Raw genomic sequence first — 19,778 nt, 5'->3', positions numbered from 1 at the left:
GCAAACACGCGGGTTGTACCGGTCAGATTTGAGTTGTCAAGTGACGATTGCTCCATCTCTTAAGAAAGGACGTGAGGGCCCTGTCTTATAATAAAGGGGGTTAGCGGACAGGGCTTGCTTAACCGGATACACGGAATTGGAATCTCCGTTGCACGCAAATCCTTCTATCGGAATTATTCTTACTCCCTTAATTTTTACTTTATGATATGCTGATTCCCTCTTTCGTCATGACACGTCTACGAGTGACCCTGTAATATGTTGAATGTAAAATCAAAATTGAAATATTTCATATTAGACAGAGTTTAAGAAAGAAAAATAAGCACGAAATTTGATTAGGCACGGAGCTTAAAAAAGGAAAAAAAGATTTTTGTTTGCGGTCTAAAATAAGCTTTAGTTCTTTCTGTGGGTATAATTTATTTTAATAAGTGTAAAAAAATTTTAAAGTTAAATTATTTTTAAATATTAAAATATTTTTTTTTTGGACAAACTAAAAAAAATGAATCTTTCGGGACAGAGGAAGTATAAGTAAAGGGGTATATTTGTCATTTAATATTACAAAGCGGCACGCCGCCTCCTCATATCAAAAAGGAAAAAACGGAAAAAATTGTCATACACAAAACAATGGAGAACACGAGCCCATCAACAAGCCGAAAACGCCAACGCGACGACGAGCCCGAACCCGAATCCGAGCCCGAGCCCGAATTAGAGCTTAACGATGCACAGTTTCTTACAATGGAGGAAAATTTCAACTTCAGTGATACACTAGTAGCTCTTCGCATGATGTGTGCTCAGTTTCCCCACATTGAAAAGGTCCATTTTTTTACTTTTTTTTTGTTTTTTTTTCATTGTCATTTTTATAATTATGGATAGAATTACTGAAATAGTTCACAAACTATTTAGAAAGAATTATATTAGAGAGAGATTGTATAATGTTGGCCTGCGATTAATTTGAATAGAGAAATGTGTATAGCCGACCTCAATTTGTTTAGGACTGATGCATAATTGTCACTGTTGTTGTATAATAAGGGGTTGTTGTGCAGTGAATAATCCTAATACCATGAATTGGTTCACGAACTATTTATTATACATAGATTTGTTATGCAGTAGATAATTAGTAGTTAAGAAACAGTTAGAACTATAAATACTACTCATTCTGTTCCAGTTTATGTGAACCTATTTTCATTTTGGTCCGTTCCAAAAAGAATGATCAATTTCTAAATTTGAAAATAATTTAGCTTAAACTTCCAATTCTACCCTTAATGAGAAGCTTTTATAACCACATAAATACCCTGGACCCTTTTCTGACTTGTTTAGGACCACAAATTCTAAATGTCTTTACTTTTTCTTAAACTCCGTGATTAGTCAACCGGGTTCACATAAATTGGTACGGAGGGAGTATTTGAAATACCGAAGGGTGCTTAAGAATACTCCATTAATCAAAATACTATAATATGGGTGCATGGAAATATTATAGCCAGTAAAACGGGCCGTACAGGATTATGCAGAAATTAGATTTACTAATTAATATTCAGAGTTGTACAAGTTTTAGTTTAAACATTTTTGAAAATAAAAATTATTAATAAGAATTGCTTTATATTATTATTATGGCTTTATTCTTATTACCAAAAATTTTATTATTTTTAACTCTAACCCAAGTCGGGTTGTTTTTAAAAGACATTTTTGTCATTTTAGGTGCTCTTATCTATGCGTTGTTAATACACATATTCTTATTCCACATACTTTATCCCCATAAAAGTTAAGCGGAGAGGAGCTCGATTATTGTACAAGCTCCATTATCAAAGAAGGAGAAGTGAGAGACGAAGAGAGAGAAAATATCTCATCTTATTGAAATGAAAAATGTCTCACTCACTATCTTTTTATTCCAGAACCGTCTATTTGTTTATATACAAGTGGAAGTGGCTATCAAGTAAATGCAAAATGTGACTAGCTACTACAAAATGTGTATTACACATAAAAGTATAACATGTACAAAGATGTTGCTTCAGCTATAATTGGGCCGGTGGTTTATTGGGCCTGTGCTATCCAACACCCCCCTCAAGCTTGAGGGTGAGAGCACACCAAGCTTGCCAAACAGATAATGATGGAGGGGCCTGGTAGAGACTTGGTTAATATGTCAGCCGCCTATTCAGAACTGGGAACAAAATGAAGTGAAACCAGGCCAGAATGCAGATTGTCGTGCACATAATGGCAATCAATCTTGATGTATTTTGTACGCTCATGAAAAACTGGATTCCGAGTAATATGAAGTGCTGCCTGATTGTCACAATAAACAGGGACACGAGAGGATATCAACATCCTAAGATCAGCTAGAATCCTAATCAGCCAAGAAATTTCAGCCACAACCATGCGCAAAGCGCGGTATTCTGCCTCAGTAGAAGATAATGAAATGATAATGAAATGGCGGGCTGCTTCTTACTCTTCCAAGATATAGGACAACCACCAAGTGTGATGTAATAACCAGTGACAGACCTCCGAGACTGGGCACAAGCAACCCAGTCAGAATCAACATAGGCCATAAGAGAACAATCAGAAGAATTGGAGAGAAATATCCCAAGATCAGGAACAACAGACAGATACCTAAGGACATGGATAGTAGCCAATATATGAGGAATTTGAGTCGCTTGCAAGAACTGGCTAAGGTGTTGCACAGAAAATGCAATATCAGCCGGGAATGTTGAAGAAAATTCAACTTCCCAATGATCCTCCGATAAGTGCTGGGATTAGAGAGTGGCTTTCCCATGTCAGCAACCAATTTGATGGAAGAATCAAGAGGTGTCAACACTGAGGAGAAATTTTGACACTAAAATTCAGAAGTAATGAATTTTGTTGGCTCATGACAAATCCCTGAGAAGTGTAAGTGACCTCCAAACCCAAGAAGTAATGAATGGAACCCAAATCTTTAATCTTAAATTGTGCATCTAGGAAGGCTTTGACACTGTCCAACTCAGAAATGTTGTCCCCGGCTAACAAAATGTTATCAACATATACAACCAGCACAGTGAGAGACCCAACAAGGCAACAACAGATTTTGTGAATAAGGAATAATCATTGTTGCTTGAAATGTAGCCTCTAGAGAGCAGAGCTTCAGACAATTTAGAGAACCATTGTTTAGAAGCCTGCTTGAGGCCATACAAAAACTTCTTGAGCTTGCAAACTAGAGGAGAAGTAGAGGAAGACTGTGTAGAAGAAGTAGAAACTTGCAAGCCAGGGAGAATTTTCATGTATACCTCTTCATTAAGATCCCCGTGGAGAAAAGCATTATTTACATCTAGTTGGTAGACTGTCCAATCCTTCTTGGCAGCAAGGGAGAGGAGGCATTTAATGGTAGTGAACTTAACTACAGGGGAAAAAGTCTCATTGTAGTCAATGTGCTCTTTTTGAGTATCCCCTCTAATCACCAACCTAGCCTTGTACCTCTCAACAGAACTATCAGACTTCTGCTTGATTTTATATACCCATTTGCAAGGAATGAGCTTCTTGTTGGGAGGAAGAGGGACTATGTCCCAAGTGTAATTAGCCTCAAGAGCTTCAAGTTCCTTTAGCATTGCCTCTTGCCAAGCAGGATGGGAAGCAACCTATTAGTAAAACTGAGGCTCATGCAAGTGCAGTTTAGCAGTGGATAACTTAGAATTAGGAGGGGCAGAAGACTAAACATTGTAACAGACATAATCGGAAAGATAGGGAGGTGGATTACTCACCCTAAGTGACTTCCTAAGAGGTGGAGGAGCACAAGGTGCAGCAGAAGAGGAAAGATCAGGAAGAGGAGTAGAGATAGGGGCAGAAATTGGGGAAGAGGAGGAAATGGAGACTAATGGGGCAGAAAAGGTGGGAGAAGGAGTGTCAACAAAATCAGAAGATGGAACTGTGAAAATAGGAGAAGAAGGGGAAGCATAAGGAAAGACAAACTCATGAAGTACAACATCCCTAGAGTAAAAAATGGAATGAGTGGATAAATTCAAGAGTTTGTATCCTTTCTTTTCACAAGGATAACCAAGAAAGATGCAAGAAATGGCCCTAGATTGGAATTTATCCCTCTCAAGCTTAGGTGAGGTGGCAAAACATAAGCAACCAAAGGACTTAAAGATGATCATAGGAAGGAGGAGGACCATGAAGTTTTTCATAAGGTGAGATGTTATTCAAAACAATAGAAGGAAATTTATTGACAAGGTAAGTAGCAGTTAAGACACAATCACCCCAATATTTGGAGGGTAAGTTAGATTGAAACAACAAAGCTCGAGATGTTTCCAGTAAGTGCTTATGTTTTCTCTCTACAACCCCATTTTGCTGTGGGGTATGTGGAATAGTGGTATGGTGTATAATACCTTGGGAAAAGAAAAAGGATTTGGCCTCAGAACTAGTACCAAGTTCAAAAGCATTATAGATCTAAAACTTTGAACTGAAGTGTGGAATTGTGTGATTACCATAGAAGTAAAAGCTTTAATAATAGATAAAGCATTACCCTTGCATGAGAGTAGATGGGTCCAGGTGACTCTTGTAAAATCATCTATAAATTTAAGAAATATTTGAACTATCATAGGTATTAGTGTTGTAGGGTCCCCAAATGTCCATGTGTACTAATTGGAAAGGAGCAGATGTGTGGATGGAGCTAGCAGGAAATAGTAATATTTGTTGCTTAGCCATAGGACAAATAGAGCAAACAAAAGATTATTTAGAAGAAACCTTGCTAGAAACAAATGGAATAGACTTCATTCTAGCAAAAGGTATGTGACCTAGTCTCTGGTGCCAAAACAGATTAGTTTTATTGATACTAGAAATTGAATTACAGTGGGGAGTAAGGGGAAGGGGAGTTACAAGATTAAGTGCAGAAGTAGAAACATTACAAGACTGATTAGTAAAAACAGAGGAAGAAGATGCAGTAAAATCAGAAACATTATAAGCAGCAGATGGGACTGACATATATGATGGAGCAGTATCATCAAAGTGGAGAAAATACAGACCATTAGTAGCTTTACCAATTTCCAGTGGCCTCTTTAGAGAAGGGCCCTCTAAATAGCAATTAGAAATGGTGAGTATTGCAAAACAATTAAGTTGAAGAAGAAGTTGATATATTGAGATCAAGTTAAGTTGAAAAAAAGGCACAAGAAGAACATTATGTAAGGTTATGTCAGCCCTAAGGTGTAAAGAGCCAGCTGAGACAACTTTGACTTTATATCTATTAGGAAGAGTGATTAAGAATGGCTTAGGTAATGGTTTTAAATTGTGAAGAAATTTTTTATGAGGTGTCATGTGGTTAGTAGCCCCAGAATCTAAAATCCAAGTATCATCACTTAACTGGGAAGATGCACAAACATGAAAATCAACAGAATTAACCACAGAGCTTTTCAACAAACCTGCAAAGTGAGCATAGCCAAAAGTTTCTCCAGAAGAACCATTGTTGTTGGTATCAGGAGAAATATTTGCTTGTTGTAGAAGAGAGACAAGATGCTGATATTGCTCCTGGCTTAAACCATGAGTAGATGAAGTCCCAGGTTGGGAAAGAGGAGCCTTGAACAGAAGGCTCAATGGATGAAGTGTCAGCATGAACACAACCTTTTAGACCGTGTGAATTTGAAATCAGGAGGGAATCTATGCAGTTTGTAGCACTTCTCAATGGTGTGCCCTGACTTTTTACAATACTTGCATGATACTCCCACACCTTGCCCAGGCTTTCTTGACTCAAACTGAATCCTTTCATTAAAAGTTTTCTGATTACCAGAAGGTCTAGAAGATGCAGAGAAAGAAACTGACTCATTGGAGAAGCCTGGTGTGTGAGAAAATTTCCTCTGTTTCTCATCATGTTGTAGCATAGAATAAGCTCTACTAACAGTAGGGAGTGGAGTCATCATAAGAATGTTACTATTAACTGTAGAGTAAGATTCATTAAGGCGAGCTAAGAACCAAAAGAGCTTGAGTTCTTCAATGAACTTGGGTAAGGCACCACAAGAACAAACATGGCTTACATATGCAGTACTCATTTCATCCCAAAGACTTCGTAACCTAGTAAAATATGATGCAATATCCGAAGTCCCTTGAGAGATAGTTCCAATTTCCCTCTGAATCTGAATGAATTTGGACCCATTAGACCATCCAAATCTTTCATTTATATCTAACCAGATTTCCCTAGCAGTGTCGTACCCCAATACACTGGTAGCAATATCCCTAGAGAGAGAATTAGTGATCCAAGCGATCACCATGTCATTGCACCTTTCCCAAAAGGGATAATAGGGAGAATCTACTGAAGGTTTATCATGCCGACCATTAATCAGGCCTAGTTTATTTTTGGCAGACAGAGGAACAAGCATACTTTTCCTCAAAACCAGTACCATCAAACGGAGGAGAAACTAAATGAGTACTAGGACTATCCAACAGATGAAAATAGAAAGGGTGAGAAGGATCTAGACTAAAAGTAGCAAAACCCTTAGAGTAGATGGACTAAGACGTAGTTTCAGCATCTATGGTCATGATAACAGCTAGTATTTCTAAAATCAAATGATATTTCTATGAAAGCTTCAAAGCAGAATCACATATATACAGTAACGAATAGGATTGAGAGTAGATGATACCGCTCTTCCTCTGAAATGGTGGTAAACTGTCGAGGCTTTGAAGTTCAGTCAAAACTCCATGGACAACATCAGAAAAGCTTCATCTTTGAAGTAATCGACCACAATATCCGTAAAAAAACCCCAAAATTTTGGAATATTAGGGTTTGTACGTGAAACCGAAACTTGTAAAATTAAGGTTGAGGGTAACATCGCTCGACTCGGACAAGAGAGCTAATACCGATTTTCGGCTCTGATACCATGTTAAGCAGAAAGGAGCTCGATTATTTGTACAAGCTCCATTATCATAGAAGGAGAAGTGAGAGACGAAGAGAGAGAAAATATCTGATCTTATGGAAATGAAAAATGTTTCACTCACTATCTTTTTATTCCAGAACCATCTATTTGTTTATATACAAGTGGAAGTGGCTATCAAGTAAATGCAAAATGTTGCTAGCTACTACAAAATGTGTCTATTACATATAAGAGTAACATGTACAAAGATGCTGCTTCAGCTATAATTGGGCCGGTGGTTTATTGGGCTTGTGCTTTCCAACAAAAATACACAGTATATATTCTCTCATAAGTGATGCTGGTGTTAGTTACATGGAGTTTAATGTCGGGTACTAAATGTTGTATTAGAATACAAAATTATACTAGTAATGAAGAGTTTTATGTTGGAAACCAAACGTCGTACTAGTAATATAGAGTTTCATGCAAAATTGATTTTTTCTAGTACGGGAGGCCTAAGTTTGAGTTATGTTTGTGAGAAGGCACGGGAGAAAATATGATATATTGAGAAAATATGATATATTGATATTGTGTGTTTAATACAATACAAGAGGTCCTTATTTATAGCTATACTATACAAGGACATATTACTCCTATTCCAATGTGGGACAAGACTACACATAACTAACACTCCCCCTCAAGCCGGTGCATACACATCATATGTACCGAGCTTGTTACATATGTAACTAATACGAGAACCAGTAAGAGACTTAGTGAAAATATCTGCTAGTTGATCATTCGACTTTACAAACTTTGTAACAATATCTCCTGAAAGTATTTTTTCTCTGACAAAGTGACAATCGATCTCAATGTGTTTAGTCCTCTCATGGAACATCGGATTTGACGCAATATGAAGAGCAACTTGGTTATCACACACTAGTTCCATCCTGCTGATTTCTTCGAACTTTAACTCCTTGAGCAACTGCTTGACCCAAACTAACTCACACGTTGCCATAGCCATGGCCCGATATTCGGCTTCGGCACTAGATCGAGCAACTACATTCTGTTTCTTGCTCTTCCACGAGACTAAATTACCTTCTACTAGAACACAATATCCAGATGTAGATCGTCTATCAAAAGATGATCCTGCCCAATCAACATCTGTGTACCCAACAATCTGCTCGTGGCCTCGATCTTCGAATAGTAATCCTTTGCCTGGAACTGGCTTTATATACCGAAGAATATGAACAACTGCATCCCAGTTACTATCATAGGGAAAATCCATAAACTGACTTACAACACTCACCGGAAAAGAAATGTCAGGTCTAGTCACTGTGAGGTAATTCAATTTTCCAACCAACCTCCTATATCTCGTAGGGTCTCTAAGAGGCTCCCCTGTCTAGGCAGAAGCTTAGCATTCTGATCCATAGGAAAGTCAATAGGTCTTCAACCCATCATTCCAGTCTCCTCAAGAATGTCCAAGGCATACTTCCGTTGTGAAATAACAATACCCGAGCTAGACTGAGTGACCTCAATCCCTAGAAAATACTTCAGACTGCCCAGATCCTTAGTTTGGAAGTGCTCAAAGAGATGTTTCTTCAGATATGTAATACCATTCTGATCGTTGCCAGTAATAACAATCATCAACATAAACCACCAGATAAATACACAGATTCGGAGCAGAATGCCGATAAAACATAGAGTGATCAGCCTCACTAGGAGTTATGCCGAACTCCTGAATAATTGTGCTGAACTTACCAAACCAAGCTCGAGGGGACTGTTTCAAACCATATAGTCACCTGCGCAATCTGCATACACAACCACTAAACTCCCCCTGAGCAACAAAACCGAGTGGTTTCTCCATATAAACTTCCTCGTCAAGATCACCGTGGAGAAAAACATTCTTAATGTCTAACTGATAAAGAGGCCAATGACGTACAACAACCATGGGCAAAAAAAGACGAACAGATGCTACTTTAGCCACAGGAGAGAAAGTATCACTATAATCAAGCCCAAAAATCTGAATATATCCTTTTGCAACACGACGAGCCTTAAGCCGATCAACATGACCATCCGGACCGACTTTGATTGTATAAACCCAACGAAACCAACAGTAGACTTACCTGCAGAAAAAGGAACAAGCTCCGAAGTGCCACTCGCATGTAAAGCAGACATCTCGTCAATCATAGCCCGTCGTCATCCAGGATGAGATAGTGCCTCACCTGTAGACTTAGGAATAGATACAGTAGACAAAGAAGATATAAAAGCATAATGAGGCGACGACAAACGATAATAACTTAGACCCACATAATGAGGATTAGGATTAAGTGTGGACCGTACACCGTTGCGGAGTGCAATTGGTTGACTAAGAGGAGACAAATCTGCAGTAGGTGCAAAACCTGATGCAGGACGTGAATCACCTGGGCCTGATGCTGGACGTGGACGACGATGATAAGTCAATAGTGGCGGAGCTGCAGAAGGTTGAACTGGATTATGTGGAGGAATTGGACCTATAGGTGATAGAACTGGAGCTATAGATGGTGGAACGGGAGCTATAAATGGTGGAGCTAGAGATGTAGAGGAAGATGGATGGAGATAGTGACTGAATCTCCAAAAGAAGAGACTGGTAGTACCTCAGAAATATTTAAGTGATTACCTGGACCTGTGAAGTATGATTGAGTTTCAAAAAAGGTAACATCAGCGGACATAAGGTATCGCTGGAGGTCAGCTGAATAGCATCGATACCCCTTTTGCGTTCTCGAGAAACCAAGAAATACGCACTTAAGAGCACGGGGAGCTAATTTATCTGTTCCTGGAGTAAGGTTATGGACAAAACAAGTGCTTCCAAAGACACGGGGTGGAAGAGAGAACAAAGGTAAGTGGGGAAACATGACAGAGAATGGAACTTGGTTCTGGATAGCTGAAGATGACATACGATTAATAAGATAGCAAGATGTAAGAACTGCATCCCCCAAAAACGCAACGGAGCATGAGATTGTATGAGTAGGGTACGAGCAGTTTCAATAAGATGTCTATTCTTTCTTTCAGCTACCCCATTTTGTTGAGATGTGTACAGACAAGATGTTTGATGAATAATCCCATAAGATAACATAAACTGCTGAAATGGAGAAAACAAATACTCTCGGGCATTATCACTACGAAATGTGCGAATAGAAACCCCAAATTGATTTTGAATTTCAGCGTGAAAGGTCTGGAAAATAGAAAACAACTCAGATCGATTTTTTATCAAAAATATCCAGGTGCACCTAGAATAGTCATCAATGAAACTGACAAAGTAGCGGAATCCTAATGTAGAACTGACCCGACTAGGACCCCAAACATCTGAATGGACTAAAGTAAAAGGTGACTCTGCTCGATTATCAATACGTCGAGGGAAATGAGAGAGAGTATGCTTACCGAGCTGACATGACTCACACTCTAGAGCTGACAAGTGAGATAAACCAGGTACCATTTTCTGAAGTTTTGACAAACTGGGATGTCCCAACCGTTTATGTAATAAAGCTGGTGAATCAGTAACAGGACAAGTTGGTGATGGAAGACAAGATGTGAGTCCATGTGATTTAGCAATGATAAGGTAATAAAGTCCATTTGATTCACGCCTGGTACCAATGATCCTCCCTGTACTACGTTCCTCTATAAAAACATGATCATCAAGAAATAAAACGACACATTTAAGTGATTTGGCTAGGCGACTAACAACTATGAGATTAAAAGGACTATTAGGGACATAAAGAACTGAATCTAAAGGTAAGGAAGGAATTGGGTTTGCTTGACCTATTGCAGTTGCCATGGTTTGAGACCCATTGGCCATTGTGACTCTTGGAAGAGATTGAGAATACGAAATAGTAGTGAAAAGAGATTTGTTACCAGAAATATGATCTGATGCACCTGAATCAATGACCCAAGACTCAGAAGATGAAGATTGAGAGACACAAGTCACGCTATTACCTGTTTGAACAACGGAAGCTATCTCAGAAGATGCCTGCTTACCTGCTTTGTACTGAAGAAACTCAAAATAATCCGCTAAAGAAACCATCCGACTATTCGAAGTATCGGTTCCCATGTCGCTACAATTAATAGTAGTGGGGTTAACTTGAAATAGTGGAAATTAGTAACTCCTTTGGGAAAACTGAAGAAATCGCTAAGAAGACACTGTTTCTGTGCCGGAAACTTAACACTGTTCTGCGTGAAAAATATTGTTCACGCCAGAAATACTGTAGCAGCCGGAAAAAATTCAAAGTGATTGGAATGAAATAAAAACAGTAGGGGTAAGATCTGAATTACCAGACGACCCAACTGTTCTGAAGAAACTTTTTCAAAAAATGGCCGGCAGTCCACTTCTGAAATCACTGTTCACGTCGGAAAAATATAAAAGTGGTCGGAATTTGGTGTAACCTGGATGGGTAGGCTCGGAATTGCAAGGGGAACAATCTCTCCAAAGAAGACCAATAAAATCTCGATTCAGCATAAGCAAGGGATGAGAGAGGCCTTACGAGAGCTCTTTCCCACTTAATAGATTCATTCCTTTGTTACGGCGGTTGTGGGTACCTGCCGTTCAGAGATGCTATCAGAGTTGTAAGGTTAGGAAAGCCAGGTATGATGAAATCCTCTTTTCGAGTAGGAATTGATTCGATCTTTGAAGAGTTGTCGCCAAAAAATGGCCGCAAGGTGGCCCACGCGACGTCAGAACTTCGCCGGAAAAGTTTCTTCCGACAGCTACAATACCGCCAGAGATTTTCACTGGGGTTTGGTCGCCGGACAGTGACTACTCTTGTGGTAGTGTTGGATTTTGCGCAACACTGACCGAGACAAAGCAGACGCAAAACAACTTTGAAAAATTGCCGGAAAAAAGGGTCCGCTGACTGATATCACTTCCCGGAATCGCTGGAATTTATGCACAGTGATAAATTTCTCACGATAGCTCTGATACCATATGAGAAGGCACGAGAGAAAATATGATATATTAATATTGTGTGTTCAATACAATACAAGAGGTCCTTATTTATAGCTATACTATACAAGGACATATTACTCTTATTCCAATGTGGGACAAGACTACATTATGTACATATCTAACACTCCCGTCAAGCCGGTGTATACACATCATAGGAACTAAGAGCTACACATGTTCCAGATTGAATAGAGCAAGTCTGCTGAAGGCAAAATATGACGACATATTGAATATGACGACATTATGATGTTTTGATTCGATTAATGACCTTTTCATAGTTTGACTTTATGAAGCTCATAAGCTAATTCTAGCATCATAGCGTAGACCTGACAGGGGTAAAATGTTAGAATCTTATAGTCCTAATTTTATGGGTTAAGCTCCTGATTGACTGTTTCTATGGAAATATGTAATAAAAATATAGTACATACAAAATAGTAATGGTATCATTTTTGTCTTTTTGGTTGGACTTGAAGGAGTAATTGCAAAGGGTGAGGGGTGGATAATGGGTGGAACAAATGGTACGTAGTACAAGGCGAGATGTTGTAACGCAAAATGACTTGCAACTTTGAAAGACGTGAATTATATCAAAAAAATTCTTGGTGAAAACATTTTAGCAATTTAAGATAAACAACCGTGGTAAGTGATAGTAGGAGGTCAATCAATTTCTTAGAGAACATTTTATATCATTCCAAACAATGCAATATTTCTGTTTGTTTTACTATTCCACTCTTTTGCATTTTGAACCTTTTATAAGTCGTTTTCGTATCAGTTTACCTTCTAGAGTTCCACAATTTCTCAACTCTTCAAGTATGAAAATGTTTTCAGGTTTCAATTCAGCCTTTTATTTTGCGGTCACAGATATACAGCAGTGTAAAGGACCGGACACAAGTGGACAGAGACTTGGAGGTAGCTCTTCGACTAAAATAGAGTTTAGAGAATACTTATTTTGCTATATTGACTGAAATTGTTGGTCAACTTCAAAAATTTGTCTTCTTTGAGATCATGAGGTTGCTCTTTAAGTCATCTCTCCCTTAAGTAAGATTATTTTTGCGCAAAACGTGGTCCAAATAATTTGGTTGAATTGCATCTTGTGGGTGCAGAAATTTTACTGGTTATTGAGTCTGTCATGAATAGCTTGTAGACATCGTTTTGTGTTTTGATGACCAATTACTTTTCAATTTACACCTTCTGAAGTTCTCTCTTGCATTTTTCAGTTTCTCATTTGTCTGCATTGCACCTAACTGTAACAGCTAATGAGATGTTTTGAGTATCTATGTCGCAGTCACTTAGGAGGGAAAGAGTTATACGTACTTTCAAATTAAGTACTGGACAGGACGATCATGCTATAATGTTTTTGGATGACTACTTTAGTCAGGTTGGTGGATTAACTTTTACTTTCTGTAAAGTATCACTTGATTTCAAAAACTTCATACACCCTTCCCTTCCCTCTCCCCAAAAGAGCATTTCGCATTTGTCCTTCTTGTTTTCTTATGATTGCCTATTTTCTGGTGTAGTTTCTCAGAAAAACTTTAATTTCTAAGTACATGTGCACCCTGCATCTCAGTGCCACCCAGATGTTTAACTATTTCATTGTCATCATGTTGGCAGAGTCTGTTGCTTATGTTCTTTTCTAGGATGCTTTAATCGGTCATCAGTTTTGTTTGAGAGTGAACTTCCTAGTGATAAAGTTTGCCTCGAATACTTGTTTAGATTGAACGTGTCAGTAAAAGATTGGAAGCGCAGAAGGAGGACATTTCTGTTTTTGAATGGTTCAAGGAGCATGTAATTCATTCAAAGCTAGATCCCAGTATTGGACATGAAGAACTTGTAAGTATCTTCTCAAAACCATGTTACTGTGAATCAAATTTATATGCCTTTTCGCTTAGCACCTCATAAGCCAATTATATTTCAGCAGCTTGAGTAGGTCCTATAGGCCTGCTGATTTTTTGTGGAGAAGTTCCTTCTAAACTTTCTCATTCTTGTATAATCCATTGCCTAGTGAAATCATGTTGTTCTCAATAAAAGTCCATGCTCTTCTCTGGTTCTGTCCTCATTCCTTATGCTTTGTAACCTCATGGGTTGTATCTAGTTGCTTACTAGTCCTTCAGCATTTTCAGCTAAATTTCAAACAAAAGCTATGGAATCATTTTTGTTTTTCTTTCCGTTCAGTTTTTTTCCACCTTTCCTGTATTGATGTTTGCTTTGGGTTAAAGCTGCAGTTTTGCTGGTAATGTTGATTTTTTTATTTTTGATAGTTGATTGATCTGCTAACCTTCTGTAATTTCTGTTTTAGGGCATGGCCTTGACAGTTGCTATAAAGACATAAATTACCTTGCAATGTTGCATTCTTTCAACAGATGTTAATCCAGTTTTTCCTAAAGTATGCTCCTCTCTGATATGGGCCTATACATATATGCTATGTGCAATTTATTCTTATGCCAGTCTTAACCTTTTGTGTTGTCAGAGTGTGAGTCTGTATTCAGATTGTTGATGGAATTGTACTAGAGTTATTCTTTTAAATTAATATTTTGAACTCTTTGACGGCAAAAGATTTGTTTGTTCTTGCTTGCAAGCTGATGTATAATCCCTGACATGCAGTTTTATGCCTTTCTAGGTTTTACTTTGTAACAAGTAACACTGCCCCGAGGGCTTTGCTGTGGTGGTAGGAGCACAATGCGTGATATGTAGGTTAGGCGCACGTCAGGGGTTCGAACCCTGCTGCAGACAAAAGCCTGGTATTTAAGTGCATAAGGGTAGAGGGGAGGGCTCATTATCCACCGAGTTTTGAACCGTGCACTATTGGCTCTTGGGATCTCGGTTATAAACCAACAAAAGAAAAACACTAAAATTTTGAAAAAAACTAAATCAGGGAAATCACCTGGATCGGCTTCACTCTTCTGTCTCCCAAACAGTATCAATCAACTGCACGTCAGTCCAAATAGTTGGTGTCCGCTATATGAAGCCTATGAATCCTCAAGATTCTTCAGAGTTAGATTATTATTTACTGGTTGTCAACCTATGGTAACGTCCCTTTTTATCCAGGCTTAGGACCGACTATAATTCGCATTCATGTAACTCATATAGGTGGAGTTTCTCCCCAAAATAATGAGAAGTAAACCAAGCCAAAGCTAATGGAGAAGTTGTGGTTTTCTCTGGTTGTACATCTGTGTATGGAGACGATGGTTCAAACAATCTAGACATATTAGGTGTGAAATTTCAGGCTCTTGTCTAGAAAAGGATTTATTTTCACTTCATTGGGCTTTTCTTCAGAAGGCCCTAAGAGGTAATTATATAAACTATTCTTCTCTATAGCCAAGAAAGGGACGGCATGGCTACATGCACGTTAATAGAAACATGTAGAACTGTTTACTGATAGTATGCCCAAGGAATGGTTTAATAAATTCACTGGCATGGTTTAATAGAGTATCAGAATGTTAATTGAGGGAGTATTGTACTGTATCCATCCGAGGCTGCTCACCGATGTGTCAATATTTGGTTTGTAAAGAGTGATTTCTATCCTCAAGGGGAAAAGATATTTTCTACAAAAGATTTCCTTAAATGAACCTCAGTGGTATATATGGATGAACAAAGTAGCTTGCATCAATTTTGTCAAGAAAAATTGTTGCTTTAAATGAGCAGAAACTCTGTAAGGTCTTCACTTATTTTATGATTTAATTGTTAGATAATAGAATATAAGTGTAGCCTTAAGCGGAGGCACTTGACATGTTTGATTCTTTATTTTTTGATGATGTAAGGGATTAGAACAACTCAATTTTTGTGCTTACACAATATTTTTACTTCTTTTTTTCTTTTCTGGTGGCTTTAGCGTTCGCTTCTGTCATTGGGAGGCAAGGTGAAGGAGGAACACATCTCCCTCTTAATTAATGCTGGACTTCTGGTAAGCTATATTCAGATTCATATAAATTGGGCTGCTTGTCTGATGTCAGCATTTGTTTTACTTTACCCTTAATGCTGCAACATCCAAAATATTGACTTGTTTTTGTATTGGTTTTCTAGAACGGCCTAATTAGAATGCCGATTATAACTCTTCTGATAATTAACACCTCCTCTTGGTGCCAATAAGAATTCTTTGGATGAACCTTGAATCAGATTGCCGTAGTTATGAATGTAACGCAAGTAATAAGAGGCCACTTCTTTCCAATTTCTGCAAAGGATTATGTTTATATCAGCTTTGTGAAACCCCTTATTGCTGCCTTCTTGGGCTTTAACTCAATGCTCATTGTTTCAAAAGAAAAATCATAGTGGGAGGCATGGCATAGCATAAGTCCGTAGGTGAAAGATGTTAAGTACTAGCGCTTGTGTTTTGCCTTTGTAATTGTTACATGCCTCTGTAAAGCACACGTGCTTTTTCTAAAGGATTCTAATTGGGTTAGAACTGTTGTATTGAAAGAACTATATGGCATAATCTTATCTTACATTGAAGTGGCATATCTTTTGTTATCCCAATTAATTCTTGTATATTAGCTTTTGGCATAATCTTCTCATGCTGTTTTTGTTCTTGTTTTTCCTTGTATTTGACCTCCAAGACGCGGCAACTTATTGATCCAAACATGTATTGGTTTGCTATTCCAAATATTGGATCAGTTCTCAAGGGCGTATCGCAGGTTTGACATGTCCCTCTTTCCTTCCCATTTTAAGTTGAATCTAGATTCGTGATCGTCTGTGTAGGTGTACGTGTTTGATACGAGTTTTCGGGGGAAAATGTTTTTATGAGGAAGTCATTTTCATGAAGTAATTTTTCAGGAAAAGAAAATACATTTTCCATCAAAATGGGGAAAATGACTTCCCTCACTAATGGGCGGAAGTTATTTTTCATACAATATCTTAACTTCATATTACTTGCTCTAACTATCATATTGACGTCATTATTAATATTATCAAAGTGCTCTCAGATTTGCTAATATTATTAATCTTTAATATATGTTTCTTTCAGAATATACTTTTCACTTATCGACTAAATACCAAATACCAAAAAACATTTCAGAAAATATTTTCCATGGAAATGACTTCCTTAACCCGGCGTTCTATACGAACATTTTCGGTTAGGATCCACTATGATTTACTAGCATTTTGCAATTTATATATCAGGGAAGGAAGGAGCTTATGTCTTTTCTCAACCGTAGAAAATACAAAGAGATGGCAATGGCTGCTCTGGAAAAGAAGCGTCTTCGACTCTCTCCACTTGATATGAGATTTCATCTCCGAGATTTGCTAGGTTCGGGCCATCTCAAAACTGTTGAGTCACCCACAGGTTTGGTTGTTAAAGTTGTGAAAGATTAACTGAGGTATCAATCTTCTTCTGATTTAGTTTCACTTAAAGGTTGACAAGAGCTCAATGCTTGTATTGAAAAACCATGAATATAAAACTAGCATATCAATAAGATGAAGAAAAATTTCTGAAATTATTTCATACAATGGTGATACCTTCTGAGTCTTTCAGAAACAGCCTCTTTGCCTCCACAAGGTAGGCGTTAGGTCAGCGTACACTTTACCCTTCCTAGACCCCACAATATGGGATTACACCGGATATGTTGTTGTTGTTGATGATGATGATGATACCTTCTGATATGAGCTTACAACTACAATAATTAGGGAGAAATTTAAAAATGGCCAGATTTACAACTGGTTATTCAAAAATAGCCCAGTTTCAAAAGTAATCGAAATTTAGCCACTTTTCATGTAAAGATAAATCTGAGCGAAAACACTGTTCAAAACCCGGAAAATACACCCTCCAGCATATTATACGGGAGTTCCAGGATAAGTATGCTGGAACTCCAGCATAATATGATGGAGTTCCGGCATAAGTACACTAGAACTCTAGCATAATATACTGGAGTTCCAGCAAGTATAATTGTCCAGTATAATATACTGGAGTTTGGAGCACCGGTGCTCCAGTCTCCAGTATATTATACTGGAGTCAGCAAAGTATACCGATCCAGCATAATATGCTGGAGTTCATACACAGGTGCACCGAACTCCAGTATGCTGGACTGGTCTCTGTTGCAGCAAAATAGTGACTATTTTTCATTGACTTCGTAAACGCTGGCTATTTTTGAATGACCAGTCCGAAAACTAGCTATACCGTGCTATTTTTACAATTATAATTGGGTAATTCAGTTCACTAAAGTTAAGACAAATAGAAAAATAATCATCTAACGTGTTTTATTTCTAGTGGAATCTTGATTTCTTATGGTCACTCATTTCATTTATTGCTATATCACATTAAATATTTACCTCCATTCAGTTTGTTAACTGTAATTGCTAAAAAATAAAGTAAAAATATACATATTAAATTGATTTCCCTTCCATTTAAAGGATACTCTCCGCCCACTTAACTTAATTACCATTAACAAATTATCTCGTCTTTGCCCTTGCCATTAATAGAGTTTTATCTTAAAATAAATGAATTTTACGTGTCTAATATTTTGAGAAAAAATATTAATTTTTTTAATCTTTTGATTATAATTTATATTTATCTCAGGTTGGATCTCCATTAAGGGCAACAACAAGACTTTTTTTAACGACTGAGATAATATTAGATCAAATGCTTTATGGATTATAAAGTTATTCAATTTCGAAAAATAAACAACAAATGTGGCTATTTTCTCTAAATTTAAACACATATTTATTTGTCCATACGACTCTGTCTGATGATGATGATGGCTGAAATATCAATCATTTGTCATAATTGCTTCAAGAAATATTTGATAGGGAATTAGTAATAATGAGTAGATATTTTGAGTGCCATCTGGAAAGAGAAGATGACTTGCTGTTATGGCTATATATATATATATATATATATATATATATATATATAGACTCTCTGCTCTCTTGGCTAAAATAATGTGTCGTGGTTTAGAAAAATAATTGTCTCAAATTATTTGTCATATTAGAAGTTTAAAACTAAATTAATTATCTTTTTTCAATTCTATCCTTAATATTAATTGTTCTTGAAGACTATAAATACTTCAATTATGAATAAATATTAAATAAAAAAATTATATCTTAAAACATAAATAAGGGTAAAATAGTAAAAAATCACTCCTATTTAATATTTTCTTAAGGGGCGTGTAAAAAAGAAACACAACAAATATTTGAGACAGAGAAAGTGTGTGTATATATATATATATATATAAAAGCACATCTCTTCTGGCAATATATTGCAAAAATTTTGAGATTTGCTTTCTCTGAAGCCTTAGACTATATTCTACTAACAAAATTTTATGCCATCGAGAGATGTGGTAGGACGGGTACGATGCTTTTCACATAGGTCTCGGATTCGAGCCCTAGGACTAGAGAATTTCTCGATTGGGAGCCTTACTTGGGAGAAATTTAAAAATAGCCAAATTTACAAGTGATTAGGAGTGTACATAGGTTAGGTTGGTTCGGATTTTGCAATTACCAAACCAAACTAATTGTGTCGGGTTATTAAATCTAAAGACCAAACTAAACCAATAAAATTCGGGTTTTTCAATCTCGGGTTTTCGGGTTATACAGGTTTTTTCGATTTTTCCTGGTAAAATCTTCGTAGCACAAAACATATAACTTGTGCTCAAAATATTTCTTTAATCCTAGTAAGATCCAACTATATAAGGTATTTTTCAAAAAAATAATACAAAATATGAGATGTGTCATGGCATTATCCTAAAATATTCAACAATAAAGACAATAAAATTGTGTAATATAAATATTGCTAATTAAAAAGTCATAATAAAAATAAACATAATCTAAAAGTATTAAGTCATGCTAAAATAAGTAGACTAATAAGGGAGTATTAATTACATGACTAAACGCTAAAGAAAAAATAAAAATAGGTTATGCATTTTTATCTAAGTTATTGCAAAACAAAAAGTAGATATTCAATACATTGTCGTTCGTAGTATTAAATTGAATGTCTTTTGTTAGCATTAGTATTGATTTAATTTTGGTTTGAGCTTTTGTTAGCATTATTTAAGTTACTAGTATTAATGGCTATAAAACTTATTGAACATTCA

The 19,778-nt window shown here is 37.0% G+C and overlaps 1 protein-coding gene across 1 annotated transcript; it reads left to right on the top strand.

The window, feature by feature from the left end:
• The first annotated feature begins 597 nt into the window (after window positions 1–597).
• LOC107773965 (uncharacterized) lies at window positions 598–17,184 on the top strand. Its single transcript, XM_075249110.1, has 7 exons — window positions 598–810; window positions 12,589–12,669; window positions 13,046–13,138; window positions 13,474–13,590; window positions 15,590–15,661; window positions 16,311–16,388; window positions 16,873–17,184. Exons 1-7 carry the CDS (start codon window positions 622–624, stop codon window positions 17,062–17,064), a joined length of 822 nt encoding a protein of 273 aa, XP_075105211.1. The 5' UTR covers window positions 598–621; the 3' UTR covers window positions 17,065–17,184.
• Window positions 17,185–19,778: the final 2,594 nt, after the last annotated feature.

This window comes from Nicotiana tabacum, chromosome 3 (genome assembly GCF_000715075.1).
Source record: "Nicotiana tabacum cultivar K326 chromosome 3, ASM71507v2, whole genome shotgun sequence".
NCBI classification, from domain to species: domain Eukaryota; kingdom Viridiplantae; phylum Streptophyta; class Magnoliopsida; order Solanales; family Solanaceae; genus Nicotiana; species Nicotiana tabacum.
This window is presented reverse-complemented; position numbering and strand designations above follow the sequence as displayed.